At 36.4% G+C, this 20,997-nt stretch overlaps 1 protein-coding gene across 1 annotated transcript in view; it reads right to left on the bottom strand.

The window, feature by feature from the left end:
• Nucleotides 1-5,304: 5,304 nt before the first annotated feature.
• CLVS2 (clavesin 2) overlaps nucleotides 5,305-20,997 on the bottom strand; it is a 70,899-nt gene continuing 55,206 nt past the window's right edge. The window contains exons 4-5 of the mRNA XM_081828903.1: nucleotides 19,950-20,170; nucleotides 5,305-12,935 (exon numbers count right to left, since the gene is read on the bottom strand). Of these exons, the coding sequence (XP_081685029.1) occupies nucleotides 12,848-12,935; nucleotides 19,950-20,170 (309 nt within the window). The 3' untranslated portion in view covers nucleotides 5,305-12,847. The remainder of the gene's footprint in view (nucleotides 12,936-19,949; nucleotides 20,171-20,997) is intronic.

The following is a 20,997-nucleotide window of genomic DNA, read 5'->3' as shown; positions in this document are numbered from 1 at the left end:
ATTTTTAATATATTTGAAATGATATATGATATGATGTATGGAGCTATGTTGTTTTTCATCATAATTTTTTTCCCAAAGAGAAATCATATCTAAAGTAGATCACACTCAACTTAGAATACAATAGTATCATAAGTACATCTTTTTAAAATGTTTTATTTTAAAAGAGCATGACTCTGTGTATCATTTATATTCTCAGTGTGCATCTAATGTGCATCTAATACAATGTCTTCACACATTATTTTAACAGCCATAAAAAAGCAGTCAAAAAGTCACATAAAATGATAGTGGCCAAGTAATTCCAAAGCCATGCTTTCCAAACTCAACGATAGCAATGCTGAAGTAATCTCCAGTAAAATCTGATGTAGAGCCTTTTTGCTCCCTTTTAGTGAACTGACTTAAATACGTTCATGCTTAGATTAGCCAATTTATTAAGATCCTCACTTCTCTCCATTTTTTTAAGGATTTCAGAAAATCCAATCCGTTAAATACTCCAGTCCGCAAAATTCCTGTAGTAAGTCCTATGAGGACAGCACATCAAAAATAAATACAGTAGGGGAAACACCTGAATCGAGTCATGGGAAGTTCTCCCAGACAGTAACCACAGCTCTCCTACGTATCTTCACAGTGGCTTGGCAACCATCATGGAAGTAACATTCTGTCCTACTTGCCTTAACTCACTGACAAATGTAGAGAAGATGGTCAAGCTAGATGGAGTAGCTGTGCTGAGATGCTCCACATCCCATTTTCTTCTTGAAATCAAGGAACACATGCTTCTAAACACGATAGATGGCTTTATTAAATGACTATTTCATTTAGAGATAAGCCTGATAAAGTTTCATCTTCCTGTAGAACTGGGCTTATCCTGAAGCTATTGATTGCTAAGATCCTGAAAGGCTGGGAATAGTGGATATATACAGTCTGTCTCTAATTTGAAAATCCCTGAGTACTGCCCTCTTTGAATGAGTAGATTTCACCTAATGCAATACTGGTGGAGAATCCCAAGCAATGGAGAAAATGAAACAGGTTCATATGCAGGCAGAACAGAGTTAAATAGAAAAAGGGTAAGGAGAACAAGGGGAAAGTTATTAAAAGCAACAACAATATCACTGGACTGGTTGAGCCTTGGTTCTACCCTTAATTTGTTGTATGACTTCTAGCAAGACAGACTATTTATAGGTCTCCATTTATATACTAATAAAATAAGCAATTTGGATTATCTAATCTCTAAAAGATCTTCCAGTAGTGGCATCTATTACTCTCAAGGAATGTAAGAACAGAGGTAGTTTTTGGTTGAGGTGAGGGGGCTATACCTGAGGGATAATAATAAAACTTCTTTTGCTTTTTTTTTACTGAAGTGTTAATAAAAATCTGTCAGTCTCCATTAATCAAATATATTTATAATTAGTAAATATTCTCATAATTATTGCAAGTTAAAATATTTTTAGGTTTTTGTTTGTCTTGAAGTATACAGTTTCTTTTACTTCTCTTGAGAAAAGTTAAAACATGTTTGTAATGCCCATTAAATGACAAAAGGGCAATTGTGGCAAAATAAGTTTTAAAATTCTTTGCTCTAGAAGAATGTTTTCAACTACCCTTTAGTAAATAAGTTGTGTAAAAATCACTATTTTTTCCTAAGACCAACTAAAATCTTCAGTATATAATCAATGAGGGAAATAAATTTATAGAGACTTCATAAACAAATAAGTTCACAAAAGTAGGCCATCTGAAGGGTGTCTATATCTTCCGGCTTCTAGAATCAAGATGTTCGATTATGACCATAATAAATTATGTCTTTTCTTTATAAATGTAATGAGTCAATTGTTGATGTTCTTAAATATTTTTTTATAAAAGTCAGCATGTGAAATAACTCAGTTTTTCTGTGTATGGATTAACATGCCATCTAGCCTGCCCTAACATATACACTTTCCTTTAGTGATTTTCTATATGAACAGAAATAGAGAAGCTCTGCATTGCCTTAAGATGGAAGTCATTTGCTGTTTTTTTGCTATATTTCATAAGAGAAACTTTTATTTACTCATGGCTCCTCCTAGATGAATTATAATCAATATTCATGGTGTCCTCTACTCTACCCATATTTTGAACCTTTCCCATGGTGAGTTTCTCTAAGTATTTTATAATATGACTTTGCTTTTTAAAAAGCAAAACTTCTCATTAAGTTTCACATACCAGCAGGAAGTAATCCTTTTAATACTACCTAAATTAGTACCTTTGGAACTATAATGGTCAGAGCTTCCTTTAACTGTGGTACATAGAATATACCCAAACCTATCCAGGAAAACAGTGGGTTTGTGGTTCTGTGTGGATAAGGGAAAATACCAGATGAAATGGAAAGATAAATTGTATCAGAATTTGCTGATCTTTGGTTCCTCTTTGTCTTATTTTCTGATGAAAATCAATGTTTGCTTTTCAGTTATAATGAGTTAGAGCAGTAAGGAATCTACCTTAAAAGGGAAAAAATTTTACAGGAGCTGACACCTCTGGACCACCCTGAAAGGCAGATGGTGAGCTGCATTACCCGTGAGTGTCAACAGCCCTACCCCCAGCCCCAGCAAAAAGGAAGGAACTAAAAAACTCTAATAGTCATCCCCAAAACAGCATGGATACGAGAATATGATATTGCATTTTTCCATGAAAAGGAAAGGGCCAGGTATCAAAAATTAGCTCACACTGTTGATACCTGTGTTATTGCCCCATTTCACAGATGAGGAAACAGAGTGCCAGCAGTCACACAAAGTAAGCTAGGCAAGTTTTCATCACATTGAAAACACCACGTGGCAGTATGTAACTTTGCTTATCTGCTGTTTGTATGTCTTCTCCACTAGAATATGACTTTCAGAAGAGCAGGGGCTTTGTTTTACTGCATATCCCTGGAACTTAGAACAGTATCTGTGGCAGGACAAGTGCTCAATAAATATTTGTTAATGTTGAAATGAAATAAACTGAAATCATCATTCAATCCACTCCACTGCTTCAAGGGGTAGACTTTATCATTGACACTAGCTTGTATCTCCATCTCGTCATTCTAGAAGTCAAGAAATGACTTTATAGTGATTTGAAGTTAGACCAGTTTTATCAAATACATTGGATCAAATCAATAATAAATCAAAATAACATTACAATATGCCCACACATGTTTAAAATTCATTTGAAAGGGGCACCTGGGTGGCTCAGTCGTTAAGCTTCTGCCTTCGGCTCAGGTCATGATCCCAAGTCCTGGGATCAAGCCCCGCATTGGGCTCCCCGCTCAGCGGGAAACCTGCTTCTCCCTCTCCCACTCCCCCTGCTTGTGTTCCCTCTCTCGCTGTGTCTCTCTCTGTCAAATAAATAAATAAAATCTTTTAAAAAAAAATCCATTTGAAAGCATTATATACTCCCAAACACTAATACCAATGTCATGTCTCCATATTTTAATGACAAATTTATTCAAAGCTATTTAATATGATATATTTTCTAAATTTACAGAAATTTAGATTTTGATAAAAAAAGATTGAAAGGGATATATGCACATTCACACTTCTGAATCCAAAATTTCATTTAGTGACATTTTATTTAACAGAACTCCATTCATCCTCAGAGATCAAGAGGGACATGAAATAACCTCGACATGAAGTGGAACATTAATACTATGGTTTTAAGAATATAATAGAGGACTTGTAAAATTCCTAAATCCATTTAAAAGTGGATAGAATTAATAAAATTTACCAATGAATATATTCTTATGATTCAATCATAAAAATAATGCATTAAAAAAAACAACAAAATTTGGTAGAAGATGACATGAACTACAGTATCTTCCATGCACTGTGTGTGCTTGAACTTGAACTCTTTATTTCTGAAGTGATGCTAAACACATTCTTGAAGATTGGCAAAAAAGGATGTCACAGAGGCAAATGCCTTCTACTGTCCAGATGGCTAAAGATCAAAAAGTAAGAAACACAAGAAAATTCTGCCTTTTTCCCGAACATGGGCCATTTAGTCTCTTCTCTATAGAAGTTTTTCCAAATTACCCATTAACCCTGACTGCCATATATTTATGTAACTGGCAAGAAACATAATCTACATTGATTACCGATATGCTACACAGTACCCATTATAAAGCCATGAAAAGACTGATTGTCTTCAGAAAACATTTTCAAACATCTATTCTTATTCTTCAGGTTATAGTTCCTTCTTCAATTTCACCTTCAACACCACACTTATTTTTAGTATCTTCTTAATAGAAGACCTGGTAGGAGATCGTAAAACTGGAAGCTTGAATTATTATAATGTAGAGAAAGGCACACAGGGTTGTGGAGGGAAGGGAATAACATAGGTTTGGTAAGAATGTGAAGACAAACTGCAAAGGATAAAAATCAGCAACCCATCACAAGAACAAATATCTAAGATGTTTGGTTACTAAAATTATGAAGCAGTCAGTCCAAATTGTAGGGAAAAAAAGTATGGGGATAGTCAAGGAAAATAAATGTGATTGTAAGGTTCAGAAAATAATAGCTGCTATTAAAATGCAGAGGAGAAGAGAGAGAACCAGTTGGAATATATGAACATGAGCAGTTCCTGTCATGTTGGTAACAGAACTATAAACCTCCAAAGTAAAAAAAATATACAAAGATATCAAATATAAAATGGAACAGATATGACTTCTGTTAAAGTGTTCCCAGACTAAATGGTTGTAATATATATTTCTAAGATCATGGGAAGATTTTAGAAACACCAAAAAACTTCATTTATGTTGTGTTTCAGAGAAGAAGTGATCATAATTTCTTTTTCCTCTCCTCTTCTCTTCTTTCTCCTTTCCAGCTAAGGTAACTATCTTGGCATTTTCCCTTACTCTGGCTTCCAATATTGGAAGAGTTATAGTCTTTCAACTTCCTGCAAATTTTAAATTGGAACTAACTAGGATAATCAACGAAAAACAATTTACTATGGTTTTGAGCTCAAAATGATTTTCATCTGAACTATCTTGTACTCTCTCCAAAAGTAAGGGTAAGCCATGCATATTATAGATAAAGGGTCCAATGCTTTTAGACTAACTTCCAAAGACCAACTTCAAACACTAATATAAAACTTGGGTCCTGGGGTAGAGACCAGATTTGAGGGAGAGTGGGATATAATTATTGGTTCATGCTTCCATCATCATCAGGGAGGGGAAAACTCCCCCTTTGAGGATGAATAACAAAAAAATGTTTCTTATTAAGAAAAGAAAGGGGCGCCTGGGTGGCTCAGTCATTAAGCGTCTGTCTTCAGTTCAGGTCATGATCCCAGGGTCCTGGGATCGAGCCCCGCATCGGGCTCCCTGCTCTGCAGGAAGCCTGCTTCTCCCTCTCCCACTCCCCCTGCTTGTGTTCCCTCTCTCTGTGTGTCTCTCTCTGTCAAATAAATTAAAAAAAAAAAAAAAACCACCTCTCCTTAAATGCATACTACTAGCTACTACATAACATAACATGCTGAAACAAATGAAGCTCTTCATGCAATCTTTTTGGATTTGCTACTAAATTCCAGGCACTATTAAGGCACCATTAATGCAACAGTAAACAAGACAGACAAAATCCCTGTTTGTGTGTTCATATTCTATTAGGAAAAAGTGTAAAATAAACAAAATAAATAAGCTATATGGCGTATTAGAAGGTGACAAAAGGTATGGGGAAGAAATAGAGCAGAAAGGGGAAGTATGAAGAACTATAGGGCCATGTAATTTTAAATAGGAAAATTTAGAGAGTTCTCTCTAAGAAGGTGACATTTTAGCAAAGATGAACGAAATGAGGGAATAAACTATGTGGATATGGGGGATAGAAAGAGGCAGAAGGAACAAAAGTGCAAAGGTTCTGAGCTGGAGGAAAGCTTGGCAAACTCTTGGCACAGCAAGGATGACAATTTGGCAAGAGAATAAAGAGTAGAAGAAATATTCTTAAGAAATCTCTAAGAAAAGCCATGGTCGGGGTGAGAGGGTATATTATGTAGAACTTTAGAAGCAGAAATTAAAGTATTTACCAATTACTTTTGCATCATACAGGTGAAAAGCCCAACCCAATCAGAAAATACGCTATTCTGCTCTGCTGGCACTTACAGACTTCCTATCAACCCTCCTCATTCTCTACTATAAGGACATTGGTTTTTATTCTAGCAGGCTTTGAGAAGAGTGAAATGATCTGAGCTCACTCTTGCTAATGTGTTATAAATCCACTCTAACGGCCAAGGACAGAAGCAAAGAGATTAGTTTTTGGATTATTAAAATATTCCAGGTGGAAAATGTTGAAGTCTTGGAACAGGGTAATGATGTCATGGTTAGAGAAGTGGTCAGAGTGTGGATATTACATTTTGAAGGAGATCCCACAGTATGAGTTGGCTGATTTTGGATGTGGTGTTTGAGAGAGAGAGAGGAAAGAGGATGATTGGAAAGTTTTGAGCCCTGGAGCCCGGAAGGTTGAGTTGACACTTAGGGAGATGGAAAGGTTAAAGGAGAAGCAGGTTCAGGGTTAAAGAAGGGAAGTTTGGTTTTTTGTAAGTGTTAAATGTGAGATGTTCATTAGTCATCCACAGAGCAATGTTTAGACACATGAATTCAGAGGAAAGATATTACCGGTCTTCTCCATGAATGGCAGATCCAAAAAAAATTTCATAATTTTCCAGCACTAAAATCTTATATATTTTTGAAAAAATTTTAGGTAAAAATTTATAAATCAATAAGCAAACACTCAATCCTATGCAAGTGAGTGAATTATGTTTATATGTGTATAATGTCACATTTTTTCTTAAAAGGCAACAAAGTGTTTATGGTTTCTGTCTGATACTTTTTATGATTCCTCTTAGTCAAAAAAGGGGAAGAAGAGAGCATAGTCATTTTTATTTTCAGAGAGAAGGGATATTCAGAGACAGAGTTTCTGATGTTGTTGCAGTATGAAGATAGAATACACATCAGAGCCCTGACCATCGTGTCCTCATGGACTCTTTTTCTTGGCCAAGTATTTAACTCTTGATATCAGAAATCCTTGACATTTTGAAATCATTTTCTGCATGTACACTTTAATACACTTTAATGCACTTTTTAGTGAGGAGTGAATTCTGTATCTCTGGCTTTTTATGCATGCTCTGGTTGCCCTGGGTTTATTCCCACTCAAGATGCTTCTTCAGAAGCTGCTAGAAACATAGCCTCCTCCTGACATGGTTTCACAAAGAGGCAGCAATAATGATTCTTGATAACCTCAAAAGCTGTATACAGGGAAGTCATCTGCATTTGAGCCAGAGAAAGTCATAAAGTCTACCAAAGGGGTTCTAGGTAAATGTCTCTTTTCCCTCATTAGATGACTTTTCATCTACAGGTAGGTTAAATGAGGGAAACTCACAGAAGATACAAATGTGTACTTATTACTCATGTTTTTAAAATCAGGCTGAATAATTTTATTTTATTTAACATTTTGAAATGGGGTATTTTAATAGAATTTATTTAAATCAATGCTTTTTTACAATTTTGAATTTATGTCTAATGCCATAACTTTTATTTTTTTAATGCCACTCCACACAAAGAGTGAAATGTTATTTACTGATCATTCCCATTGCTATATGCAACTTAAATGTTGATTTACTTCTTCATTCAAACTATCCTTTGAAATCTTGTCTAAAAGTTATACAATATTAAAAATGACATTTTGATTGAATGAATTCTGTTTCTCCTGTAAGCTCCAAACATAGAAGTGTCAGAAAAATCTCAAATATTCTAACCTAAATAGCTAACTAAAATTTCTTTAAAAAATAAAGTTATTGTTCATTTTTAGATGACATTTTAGAAATTTACATTTTACAGGTGCAACAGATCCAATACTACCAAATTCAACATTCGCCATATGCAAAATGAATGCTTTTTTAAAAGCAGAAATGTATACTTATTCAAAAATTATATTATACCAGTTACACTATTGTATTGGAATAAACAGCTCCCTCAAATAGTAAACAGTGTGCTTAGTATTCTTATCAAGGACTTGTATAATTACCTCTTAGACATCTTGTTTTTTTCTGAACAGTTTTGAAAACAAAAACTACTTGGTTTTGGAATTTTATTTATATTTTAAATAAGTTGAAAACTAAACACTGGATTAGAAATAAAACAATGCTTTGAATCTCTGTTGTATGTAAACCAGCTTTCACCCATTGCAATTTTTTTAAATTATTGAGGATTGGTTCATTCTTAAAAGTTCCATTAACATTTATTTTGATTTTCATCTAGGTCCCTCTCATTCACCAAAAAATTATTTTGACAGAATAAATGCATCGATATTGATATCATTAAGGACCCAAATATTTGTATTGAAACTTGAAACTAAGTCCAATACTGACCAAACAACCTTCTTCATTGTAACAATGTCCACTATCTACTATAAAAGTGCATAATCTATGCTTATTTTTTTGTTTTAATTTCAACAGTATCATTTGCATCCTCCATCTTTGAAAGATAGTACAATTTGGCTATTTCAATCCACAGAATTGCTCTTGTACATTTTTTTCCACAATCCAAAGGAATAAATTTCCACTCTCATCACAGAATAGACTTCATAACAGTATCTCCATGTGTGAGGTTAACCTATGGATATTTCCCAAATTAAAACTTGAATTTGTGAACAATTATGTTCTCTAAGCCATTAAGGTCATGATACAATAATGTTTCAAAGTCAAGCCTCCTTTTGTATTCTTACTTATTTGTCACCTTTCAAATAGTAAGTAGTGCTAAATAGTTCCAACTGCATATTGAAAATCAGTTTTTTTCCAACTAAAACAAAGAAGAAAACAAATCCTTTTCACTGCTGTAGATAATTATACATCCTGAATATTTAGCCAATCTTCTACTTTTGTGCCAATATATTTTATACAACTTGCTGATTCTTACATGATCTAATGGCCTCATAAATTTAAAATGCACCACTATTTTTAGGCCATATATCTATATAGCATATTTAAATGGAATATAGGCCTACGAGCTTTTTGATGTGAAAAATATGGATACTGTATCTGAAAATTCAAATATTATGCCAGAGCTCTGCTCTTTTTATTTTGTGTGTTGATAATCATTCTAAAAAGTCCTCATGGCTGACGGCAACTTTTCAAGTAACCATTAATAAATATACACAAAATAACCAAAAAAGGTATTAACCAGACCAGTTAGACATTTAGATAAAACACCGGAAGAGTACATAGCCTCACAGCAGGTTTTCTTGATAGAATTTCTCTAAAGGACCATAGACATATCCATAAACCTTTAAGTTGTTTGGAGAAGGAAAGGAAGTCGGTTTCTGAAGATACACTGTCATGGGTTTCTTTTTGTGAGAGGTAAACATGTTCCCCAAGGTCTAAAACAGTGCTCCATTTTCTTGATGCATCAGAGGGACCTCTGATCCCTCAGGAATATTACAGAAACTTCAAATGTTCAATTTAACAATGTGACCCAGTTAACAATGTCAAAGAGAACCTAGCTGCTTGGCTTTCCTGCTTACGAATGTATGAATTTTCAGTCCTGTCAAGTAAACAAGCATTTTCTGTGAAAAGACTTAAGGAATGTCTGCCTACACTACACAAACTATTATTGAAATAAAAGAGATCATGTATGCCCACTTCAAAAATTTCCTTGCAAACACCTGTACATTGTTTTAGCGTAATGCCAAATTTGCAAATGTGTTCAAGTTATGGTATTGAACTGACACAATAAAGACTTAATGCTGTAGGGGAATGTTCAAAGCAAGGCCTCAACTACCCTTCTTCAAATGATACTCATATTTCACCCTTATTTAGATGCATGTATTTACTTTTCAGAAGAGACTACAAATAGAATCCATATTCTAGTATCACTGCTTTATCTCGTTCTTAAAGAGGCACTTCTTCATATTTCTTAGAGTGTATTTTCACGATAATCTCTTCCTTTTAAGATATCAAGCAAAAATGTGTGCAAATATCACTGACAGTAAAAGGAAAGTTAGTTATTTTTAAACCAGCTTTGGAAGCAGCTGCCCCTGAAACAACGGAAGAAAGAAAGGATATAAGAAAGAGCAGAACAGGCAGGGTGAGAGAAGCAGGAACTATTGGTCTGTTCTAAATCAAATGTGGTAATCCTTTGATGTCTACATATTTTCGGTAACAAGACAGCTACAAAAGGAAAGCATAGGTCTCAAAATAGGCAAATTCATTAGGGCAAACAGCCATGTGTATGCACGCATATGTACGCACAAAAGAGAAAGAGTGAAAGAGAGCACTATCACAATTAATTGACATATAGGAGTGCTTATTTACTAAGTTATGTGGCAACAGACATAGCTACGTAACAGGAAATTACATTAGGGGAAAAAAATCCCTAAATGGTGCTAGTTAGCTGATGCTGAAAGGAAGATTTATAAAGTTGACCAAATATCCTTTGACTAAGTAGCTCCAAAAACATTCCTGGACAATGAGTTTACTCACAGATTGAGCTAGATAAAGCAATTTCAAAAGGCATCATTGTTGTAATTTGTTCATTCATTTAAAAATATTTTACACAATGCAGCCAACTCTCAGTTGCTCATTTGAAGAAGAGCAGACGGACAGCAATAGGATGCAAAATTTCCAAATGTCGGGTAAGGGAGATAGTGGGAATCATACTTATAATTAGATAGGTATACACATACAATATGCCCTTCTGGTTATTTTTATATATGACACTAGCCTTATGAGAGGGGAAAGAAGCTGGCTATGCTGGTTGACATCTGAAGCTGGTAGAATTCTAAAAATTGGCAATAAACAGTGTATATCAAGAGAAACACATGAGAATGAAAAGTTGACCATCCTTCTGTACATTGTTTCTATTTTATCTTACTGCATCATATTGCCTAGCACTTGCTTCTATAGTATATAAAGTCCAAGACTATCAAATATATGTCAGGTAGGCCAAAATATAAGAATCCTGTGGTTAGGGTTCTTACAAAGGTAAGAGTTGTTGTAGCTTTTTACCCCCAATTCATTCCAATCTCCATAATATTTATGGGTAGAGCAGAGGGCCTGACAGTTATTCTTCCAGACTTGATTTGAGGTTGGCATTTTTAAGGTATATTTCAATCATATTATTTATGTATATTTATGTATTTTTACAAACACTGGTAGTCCATTCGTGATAGTACAGGTTGGTGTACTGATCTTGATATTAAGAGTTTTGTATAGAATTGTAACTGGAATTTTTGAAGCTTTTGGCTAAAAAGTATATAAAGGCTGCTACGTGCCTTTATTTCTGTTGGTTTCCAAGAGTTCCTTGAGATATTTTTCTTTCAAAAGAATATTTTCAATCTCAAAAATTACCACTCTGAAAAGGTGGTAAAAATCTTGCTTTTTCACACTGGAATTTGAAATTTAAAGTAAGATTTTTAAAATGTGCTATAATTGCAGAATTTTTATGAAATGAAAACTAACATAAGCATTCCACATCTACATTTAAACTATAACATGCTATCTCAGATGCCCTCAGATGCTTTCACTATGTCTTATGGATGCAATATGTTCTTTCAATCTTTTCTGAAAAGAAAATCTGTACTTATAGGATCATTAAGATAATTACCTTGAATTTGTGAGAAATTATATTACTCTTGGTCACCTGATACTGCCCACATTATGTTGAGACCTGTTGTTTTGTGAAGGAAAAATATATTTCACTAAAATGACACAGATTCAAGATTGCATTACAAATTAAATTAGAATTCCCTTAAAACAGGTTCACTGAAAGTCTGTTTCACTATACCTCATTTTCATTAACTTTAGTGGAAGTAGTTTTCCAGAGTTAGCATCTCACATAATTATTTATAACATCTCTAAGACCATTGAATATGTATGATTTATTTTATAAGCCTGTCACATCAAGGATTTATTAGAGCTCAATAAAAATATATATGTGCATGTGAATATATATATATTTCCAACCAGTGCACAAGAATTAGAAATTAGCCCCTTATCTGTACATGGCAACTTTTATGTCCAAAGTTAGTTGTCAAAACACTATTCACGTATGAGTTCTCTTTCTCTTGGTCGAAGAGTTTTGGGGGGGAAATGTTCTTAAAGTACATCAGACATGGATACAATAGGATCTCAAATAAAAGACACATTATGAAGACAGCAGTTTAAAAAAATCCACTCTCTTTTAGAATGCCACATCTTAATTTGGGGAACATATCTTTTCACAAGACTCCAGGAATTAAACAACATAGAAGAGTTCAAGTGTTTAGTTTACCAGCTCTTCTGCCATTCCTTGTCTCCAAAATTCAAGGCCAGTGATAGTCACTAGGACACATTTTCTGTGAAATGAAAATCACTAGACAGGAAACACATTTATCATACTAATTTCCTAGAATCATCTAGTTACCTGTGTCCATTAAAAGTACATTGGAATATGACAATTTCAGAGAAAAACATTGAAACAATCACTATGAGAGCTGAAATATGGCTTCATAGGAAACAGGGCTACATTTAATTAGCTTCCATTTTGTATGTGTCTTTTCTGTTTTTTGTTATAGTTTATATCACTGGCATGGACTCATGAGCCAAACTTTTCCAATTTCAGTTACTACCAAAGTTTACAAACTTGATGTGAAGATTAGATTATATTTACAAAGAACTTGGCACTTACAGAATAAATTATTGACTTTTTTCTTTAACTCCAGACCAGGGCACCCATGGTTCAAGCAAATGGGAAACCCAATGCCTTATTATATATTATGCTACATTAACATGAATAAGTAAGTTTCCAGCTGGTCATTACTCCACAGTGCTGTCCCTGTTGCTGAAAACAAGTACCTTCCATTTCTAATCCATGGGGAGTGCAGAGAAGTTATCAGTCCAGAGATAGCAAAGGTTGCATGTTTTCTTCCTCATTTTTATCCATGCGTTTTAATACTGTAGGATCCACTACTGATTGGGATCTGGAAATGATAAGGCCAGTGTCAGTGAGTTATTACCAAATAATTACATTCCTTTCTCTGTGTTTTGTCCATTATTACTTTTCTCATGGATGTGGATTATCTTCCCTACATCAAGGGATTTATGAACTGAGAATGCTGCACATTTAGAGAGGGACATGCTTATAGTGGGTTTTGTATCAGAGGGAGAAAACAATCCCCTTTGAGCTCTAAATAGATAATGAGCAGCAAAGGATTCTAAATGCACCATAATAAGCTTAAGTTCTCTTCTTCACAATTGATCAAAAGTCTTTTTTTTGAGAGTGAGAATATATAGTATAGGACAGATGGATGATAACAGAACATCTCCAAGTGGGAAATTATTATAATGAAATTATTGTTATGAGAAATGAAATAGAAATGATAGGAGTCTTAATTCCTGTCTTAAAGAGCTCTATGATCTGCGCCTGGGTGACCCAACCAGTTAAGCCAGGACTCTTGATTTTGGCTCCAGGTCATGATCGCAGGGTGATGAAATAGAGCCCCGCGCTGGGTTCCACACTGGGTATGGAGCCTGCTTGAGATTCTCTTTCTCTCTCTCCCTCTCCTCTGCCCCTTCCCCAGCTGAAGTACAACCTCTATCTCTTTCAAATAAATACGAATAAATAAATCTTAAAAAAAAGATCTCGATGATGGGGCGCCTGGGTGGCTCAGTCGTTAAGCGTCTGCCTTCGGCTCAGGTCATGATCCCAGAGCCCTGGGATCGAGCCCCACATCGGGCTCCCTGCTCAGCGGGAAGCCTGCTTCTCCCTCTCTCACTCCCCCTGCTTGTGTTCCCTCTCTCGCTGTCTCTCTGTCAAATAAATAAATAAAATCTTTAAAAAAAAAAATCTCGATGAAACAAATTCAATATGAATGTGCATTTTTAACCATCATTTTTTATTTCCAATGACCACATTAGAAAAAAAATCAAAATTTGAGAATTTTTGTTAAATTTCCCACTAGAACATCTGAATAAAATCAGTCTTACTCTGGAAAGTTTCATGAAACAATTTAAGACTTTAAAAAAAAAAACCTCTTTTATAGGTAGTGGCACTTTCTGATTAGGAGAGCAAATAATTTGAACTCCTTATACCCGCTTTTGATAGTAGGTGGGAATTATATCTCAATTCATCATTAGGAAACAACATGAAACTGGGAAGGAGGAAAGTCAATGGAACATGCTACTGTTATGGCAGGAAACTGCTTTCTTAATAGCTATGGCACTAAAGAAGCAGCTGCCCTTTTAAAATCCTCCTCAATAATGAATTTTCCCCCTGCTGCTGCATTCCAGCCAATTGGCTATTGCTGTGGCAATATGCCTCTTAGCAAACCTCATTAACTCTCAAAAAGAAAGACTATAAGCTAAAATACAACTGCACATGCTAATGAAAAAGAATAGCAATGGAACTAATTATCAAAGCAAAAATAATTATAGGATTAACTGATTAATTGACTCATTCATTTAAATAAACTTAAATTTGGTTCTAGAGAGGGAACAAAAAGGAAGGTGAGGACATTAAAACAGGAATGTTTTACTTCCTAAGTCATTTTCACCATTTTATCTCAATAATAGGTTATATATGTCTATATCAGAAAGGAGATCAACTAAAGTTGAATTAGCAGATGAGTGAGAGTGAGTGAGAGAGAGAAGTAGAGGAAGAAAAGAAGAGAAGGAGGAATAAAAGATTGTGTATCACTTTTAAATGCAATGATAATTTATCTTAGGAAAAATCATTTATATCATGAATAAAATACATTTTAACACAGCAGACAATTGCACAAAACACTTAGGAATTAGACCTTTACCACTATTTTACTTAGGTTCAACTAAAAAAAATTGTTTCCCAAGAAAAATCCATGCTAAAACACAAAAAAAGTTCATTTAATGTCCTATACTGAAATATTAAGTTGACAACTGGTACCCACTTAACTACAAGTTCCATGAGCAGGGACTTCATCAGTTTCTCTCCTTATGGTGAGCACAACGCGTATCACAGAGTCTGTTACACAACTAAATCTCGATATCTTAAATTCTACCTAAGAAATAGTTCCCATACTGAAAGAAGTTTGGTATTAAGCATTTAAAACCAAGAATAATAAAGATAAAGCAATTTATCCTATAAAAAAGGAAATTAACAGAAAACATGTTTTAAAATTCTCACAAAGTTAGATTTATTCTATAAATGTTGATATATATCCTAATAATATCGATCAGTACACACCAAACTCTTCAGACAGCACAAAGTACACAATTTAAGCATTTGCAAAAAAAAAAAAAATATATATATATATATATCTCATGCACACACATGGGCACACACACCCACACACAATCTTTTAAATCTTTATGTTCCTTGACTATTAAAAAAAATGATTAGAGGGTATGGTGATTTTAAGGAAATATTTTAAATTACAGTGCACTATCAACCTGTGATTAAATTCTAGTTCGGTTTTATCATGCACAACCAGCATCAGAATTGTTGGATGATGAATACTGGCTCCATATGTAGAATAATTCCTCAATAAAACAAGCCAGGCAGAAATGATTTCCAATTAAGATTTTTTTTTTTTTGGTATTTAATTGTCCCAAATGTACTGTTATTTTAGTCCAGATTTTTTTTTCCTGTCTTATCCAAAACAACAGGGCTATTTTTACAGGACCACGACTTGTCAATGCATTGGTCTGTTTCTGCCGCAATAGAAGGAGTTGTTTATCATTAACTCACAGCATATCTGAGCGGTCTCCACATAGCCTCTGCTGTCTTTGCAATGAATAACTTTTTTTTTTTTCATGAAACCCTATCATTTAAGTTTAATTATTCAGGTATCATTTATTCATTTATTGTGCATCCACAATATGGTGCTATACCTTTGTGTTTAAGAGGATAGATTTTTGGACAGAAGGGGATTCCGATTCCAGTTCTGTTATTTGCTGGCTCTTGTGACCAGGAGGAGGCTATTTAAACTTCCTAGATTTTGTTCTTTTAACTGTAAGATGGAGAAAAATAACACCTACATCATACAGATACACTAAGGCTCAAATTCAATAATGCATGCATAAATCACAGCACAAATTCTGGCAGATAGCAAATGGTAGCAGTTAGGGAGATGACTTACAGAATCCTATGGCCTGTTTTCCAGTATTAGCCATGCTACTTTGCCCCTATGTGCCATGTGGAAGTTACTTACCTTCTCTGTATCTGGGTCTCCTCACCAATGAAAGGGAGATAGCACTACCTGATTAGTTGTTTACAGAAGCAAAGGAGTCAATATATACAAAGCATTAGATGGAGTTTGACAGGTAGTAACAATAGATGTTGATATTATTCGATAAAATCGGAGCTCATATTACAACAGCAATGTTAATATTGCTGCTCACTGCAGCTGTTATGTGCCTATCCTAGGCACTATCCTAGGTACTAGAGATGTAAGGTAAAAGATGTTCCTCTAGTATAAGGCCCCCACAATCGACTGAACTTTGTATCTTTTCACGTGACCATGCTATTCCTCCACAAATCAACACAGGAAAACAAAGTCTTCTTCTTACACATCTAGATAAATTCCCCTGAAGGAGGAAATATCTACAAGTCTCTGGTGAAGGAATGAGTTTTTTCCTCGCAACCTAATGATATTACAAAACTGGAAAAAAAAATGGAGGAAAGGAGAGCAGGGGGGAACCTAGGAACAATTCTGTCCCATCCTTGATGGGGAGCTGCCACTCCCTGACACACAGAAGGTGAGAATCAAATGAAATGACTTTCTTAAGCTCATTCTTCACAAGTTTTCAGATAGAACCCTAAAAGCTTCGTAAGATACAAAACCTACACCAAACAAAGGATGGCTGAAATTCTAATCAATCCACGTCAGAAGCAAAAAACTCAGGGTTGGGGAGGTCGATGTGCCTTGAGCCAAGTCTGCAGAGGACAGAATGGCCTAATTAATTGGAGAAGAAAATCAGGATCCAAAAAGACTTCAAAAGGTGGACAGACCAAGCCAAATCTAACAAGATGGTGTTAATCAATTAAAATTATCTGCTTGGAGGAAAAAGCTAAACACAGAAAGAGAGAATTATGAGGATATGGATCTATAAGTAAAGAACCTTCTAGTGCTAGGGAGCTCAAAATGAGTCAGCAATGTGCTTTGGCTGCCTGAACCACAGCAACAGAGGCAACAACAGAAGCCAGTGAGGGCAAAGCTAGGGTTCTGGAACTTAGATGCAAGTAGTGATAGCAACAGATGTCACCTATTCAGTTCTGAACACTGGACTTATAAGGGGCCACTGACAGACAGCAGAGTGCTCCTTCATTCACTCTACTGATCCCCAGTGGGCACCCTTTGTGTTCCAGGCCCTACTCCAGGCACTGGAGATTCAGAGAATGGGACAGACAAAGTCATTGAAGTCTTCATGAAGCCTAAATTTGGGGAGGGGACATAACGTTAAATAAAATGAGTCATTTGACAGGCAGAAAATAAAAGAGGGGACTGATAGGGAGTGACCAGAATGAGGAGGAAGTAGAGTTGATTAAGACCTAATGGTTGATAAAGACCTAACCACTCTCTTAGGGAGGTGACCTTGGATTGGGAGATGCAGGAAAAGAGCATCCTATGCAGCCGTGACACGTGGAAAGGCCTTTAGAGAGGAACAAGCTGGAGAGGGAGGCTGCAGGAGCAGAATGAAGGATATTATGGCTGAAAGACAGGGAGGAAAGAGATGGTGGGATATACTTAGAAGGGTGAGGGGGGCAGGATCAGATCATATAGCACTTTGTAAGCCATGTTACAGAATTTATTTTATTCACTGTATAATCAGCAGTCATTAAAAAATTTAAAGCAGAGGGCGCCTGGGTGGCTCAGTTGGTTAAGCGACTGCTTTCGGCTCAGGTCATGATCCTGGAGTCCCTGGATTGAGTCCCACATCGGGCTCCCTGCTCAGCAGGGAGCCTGCTTCTCCCTCTGACCTTCCCCCCTCTCATGTGCTCTCTCTCTCTCATTCTCTCTGTCTCAAATAAATAAATAAAATCTTTAAAAAAAATGTAAAGCAGAGAAGTGAAATGATCTGACTTAGATTTTAAAAGATGTTTTAGATTGCCATGTGGATAATATATGGGGGCCAGGGGAGCAGGGTAAGGGTAGAGGCAAAGACACAGGTAGGAAGTTTGGGAGGAGTGCAGGTACGCAGACTGCAGGTGATAGGATACAGCCAGGATGTGGAGGATATGGAGAGATACGTGCTCTGAGGAGGGAACCACGTTAGCGAACATGTCACAGAAGAAGTGGTTGAAGGAAATAAGCACTGTTAGCTGGTAAAGGCAAAAACCAGGGATCACCAGTGACAGCGGTTTCCAAATCCTTATGTAGCTAGTTCCAGAGTGACAGCCTACGTCCTGCTATCTCAGAGGGTAGACAAGGAAGGCTTACGTCAACAACACGTTAGACTCTATACCTCATGGATTGGAACCCCAGTCCACTACACATAGACTATGTGACTTTGAGGATACAACATCCATTTAACAGGGTTGCTGTGAGGATAAAATAAATTAATGTTATGAAAAAGATACCTAGATAGGGACTGACTCATGATAAGTACATAGTAAATGGCAGATTATAACAACAACTAGGATTATTATTTTTATTAGAAGGAAGTTATTCTGGGGCACCTGGTGGCTCAGTCAGCTAAGCATCCACTTTCGGCTTAGGTCACAATCCTAGGGTTCTGGGATCAAGTCCCAAATCGGGCTCCTTGCTCGGTGGGGAGCCTGCTTCTCTCTCTGCCCCTCCCCCTGCTTGTTGATTGGTGGAGAAATTAAAGCTGGAGATGTCTCCAGCCTTTCCCTTCTCTCCAAGGCATCGTGGAGCAGCCTGGGGAGAGGAGGACATCACACACACCAACAACAGTAGCAACAACAGCAGCAGCTGCACCAGGAGGCCCGCTCTGAGAACAGCGGCACCCCAGCATGAACACAACTGTGACCAAAGGACCCTTGCTTTTCATCAGAGAAAGATGCAAGATAGTGTGAGGGATGACAGGGGTGATGTCTTGGTCCTCCCTGAGCCAGGTGAAAAGAGACTTGCAGGGGCTGTGGTTCTTATATTTCTGTGATGGGAAATGAACAGAGAAATAATATTCGTTACTACTATCCAAGTAAACTCTGGCTTTCTGTGGCCTGGGGGAGCCTGAGAATTAGGTATCTTCTGGTTTGCTACAGAATGCAAAGTCAGAGGCAGCTATACATTTGGGCATGTTCAGCAACTCCCCTGCCTTCCATCACCACTAAGCTATGGCTGGATGTGTGTATGTTCACAGTGAATCCAAAGCACCTAGGGAAGTGCCTATTACAGAGTATGTGTTCAATAAACCTGCATTGACTGAAAGAAAACAGGCATAAAAGTACCATGAGAGTCAAAGCAAGGAATCAGAATCTCAATCAGAAATGAACTTTATAAAGAGTAAAGCTGTAGGAAAATAGAATGTTTTGCCTCAGGAATGGCTAGACCTTTAAATCAGAAACAGAGCAGAGATACTAAAAAGAGAATATAAGTTTGAAATGTGTGTGCATGTGTGTGTGTGTTTGTGTGAGTGTGTGTGAGTGTGCTTGCCATGGATCCCTTTCTTCAAATGAAATCTTATACAAAAGTCTAGTAAATTGCTTGGATAGAAGGAGAGTTGTTCTCGTTGTGGAGATGGGCACTGTTCCCACCCCACCTGCTAGGCCTAAGGTACTCCCCCAGAACTCTGAGGGTACAGTTTGAAAAACCACTGGATTTAGTGATCCCTAACCGCCTTGTTAGATTGTCTGTGAACATGGAACAAAACTGAGTTGACACTGCCTTGAATGACTTTATCTTTGACTCAAAATTCCTAGATGTCTAATCATGGGGGCATAAAAGGATTTAAAATCACACTGAATATATACTCCCCAAAAGTATAAACCGAGGAGTTCACTTGGGGCATTCCCACACTGGCTACAGCCCACTTCCCAGCCACCTCCAGCATACCTCTTCATGGACTTGGGGGAGAGTTCCTTTTCCACCTCCTTCACGGGCATGCTGTAGGAATCTACATTGTATTCACTGTCATCATCATACTCATGGTCTAGCAGTGTTCTTGCCCATGTTCCCATGTCATAAGGGGGCAGCATTCCTCCAAACTCAGAAGGCAGGATCTCGGGATGAATTAGTTGGTGTAGACTGTTCAGGTTGTTACCATGCAAAAATATCTACAAATGCAAGAAGAAGGGTGAGGAGAAACACACACAGGAGAATAAATACCATCCAAATGCTAGGAGAAGGGAGTGAGGCTAGGAAAAGCAAAAACAAGAGTTTTCCATGTCTGTTAAAATAGTTAAATCCTTCATCCACTCTGTGAAACATACAGGGATGGTACTGTTATCCTAATATCTCATATAGAAATCCTGAGGCATAGGAATCTTAAGTAGTTTCTAGAAAGTCAGATAGTGGTTGGCTTAAAGAGCTGAAACCTGAAATTTGGTTTCCTACTTTAGAGTTGAGGACATAAGCAGAATCCAATGGGCATGTTGATCTGTACATCATCTTGATGTTAGTTGTGCAAAGCTAATGATGTGCATAACGAATGCTGTTAAAAGAGACCATTCGCATAAGGGACTCATCAACTATAGAGCCCATCCAAGTTATTAAGCCCAAAAGCTGTTACCAGTATGGCTTTCTCTTTTATCATCAATAAAAATAAGAATACTGTAAACACTAAATTACTGCTTCATAATGCAAAGTGTGTGATGTAAATAAAAGTAGATTAGCATCATCATAACGAAAGGATGAGTGAAGGTTCACATCCCAAAGGACTTATGTTCTATAATGTTGCCAGCATCTTCTCTACTAGAGGTTTCCATGCTTATTGTTCAAATAAAAATGCAATAATGGGGTGAAAATGTAAAGCTGTATGTATACATTAATAATTGGTATTACCTAGAGCTTTTTTTTTAAACTAAAAAATTATTGGGGCACCTGGGTAGCTCAGTCAGTTGAGCGATGGACCTTTGGTTTTGGCTCAGGTCGTGATCTCAGG

The sequence above is a fragment of the Leptonychotes weddellii genome, chromosome 8 (genome assembly GCF_054177405.1).
Source record: "Leptonychotes weddellii isolate Sample4059 chromosome 8, ASM5417740v2, whole genome shotgun sequence".
Classification (NCBI taxonomy): domain Eukaryota; kingdom Metazoa; phylum Chordata; class Mammalia; order Carnivora; family Phocidae; genus Leptonychotes; species Leptonychotes weddellii.
This window is presented reverse-complemented; position numbering and strand designations above follow the sequence as displayed.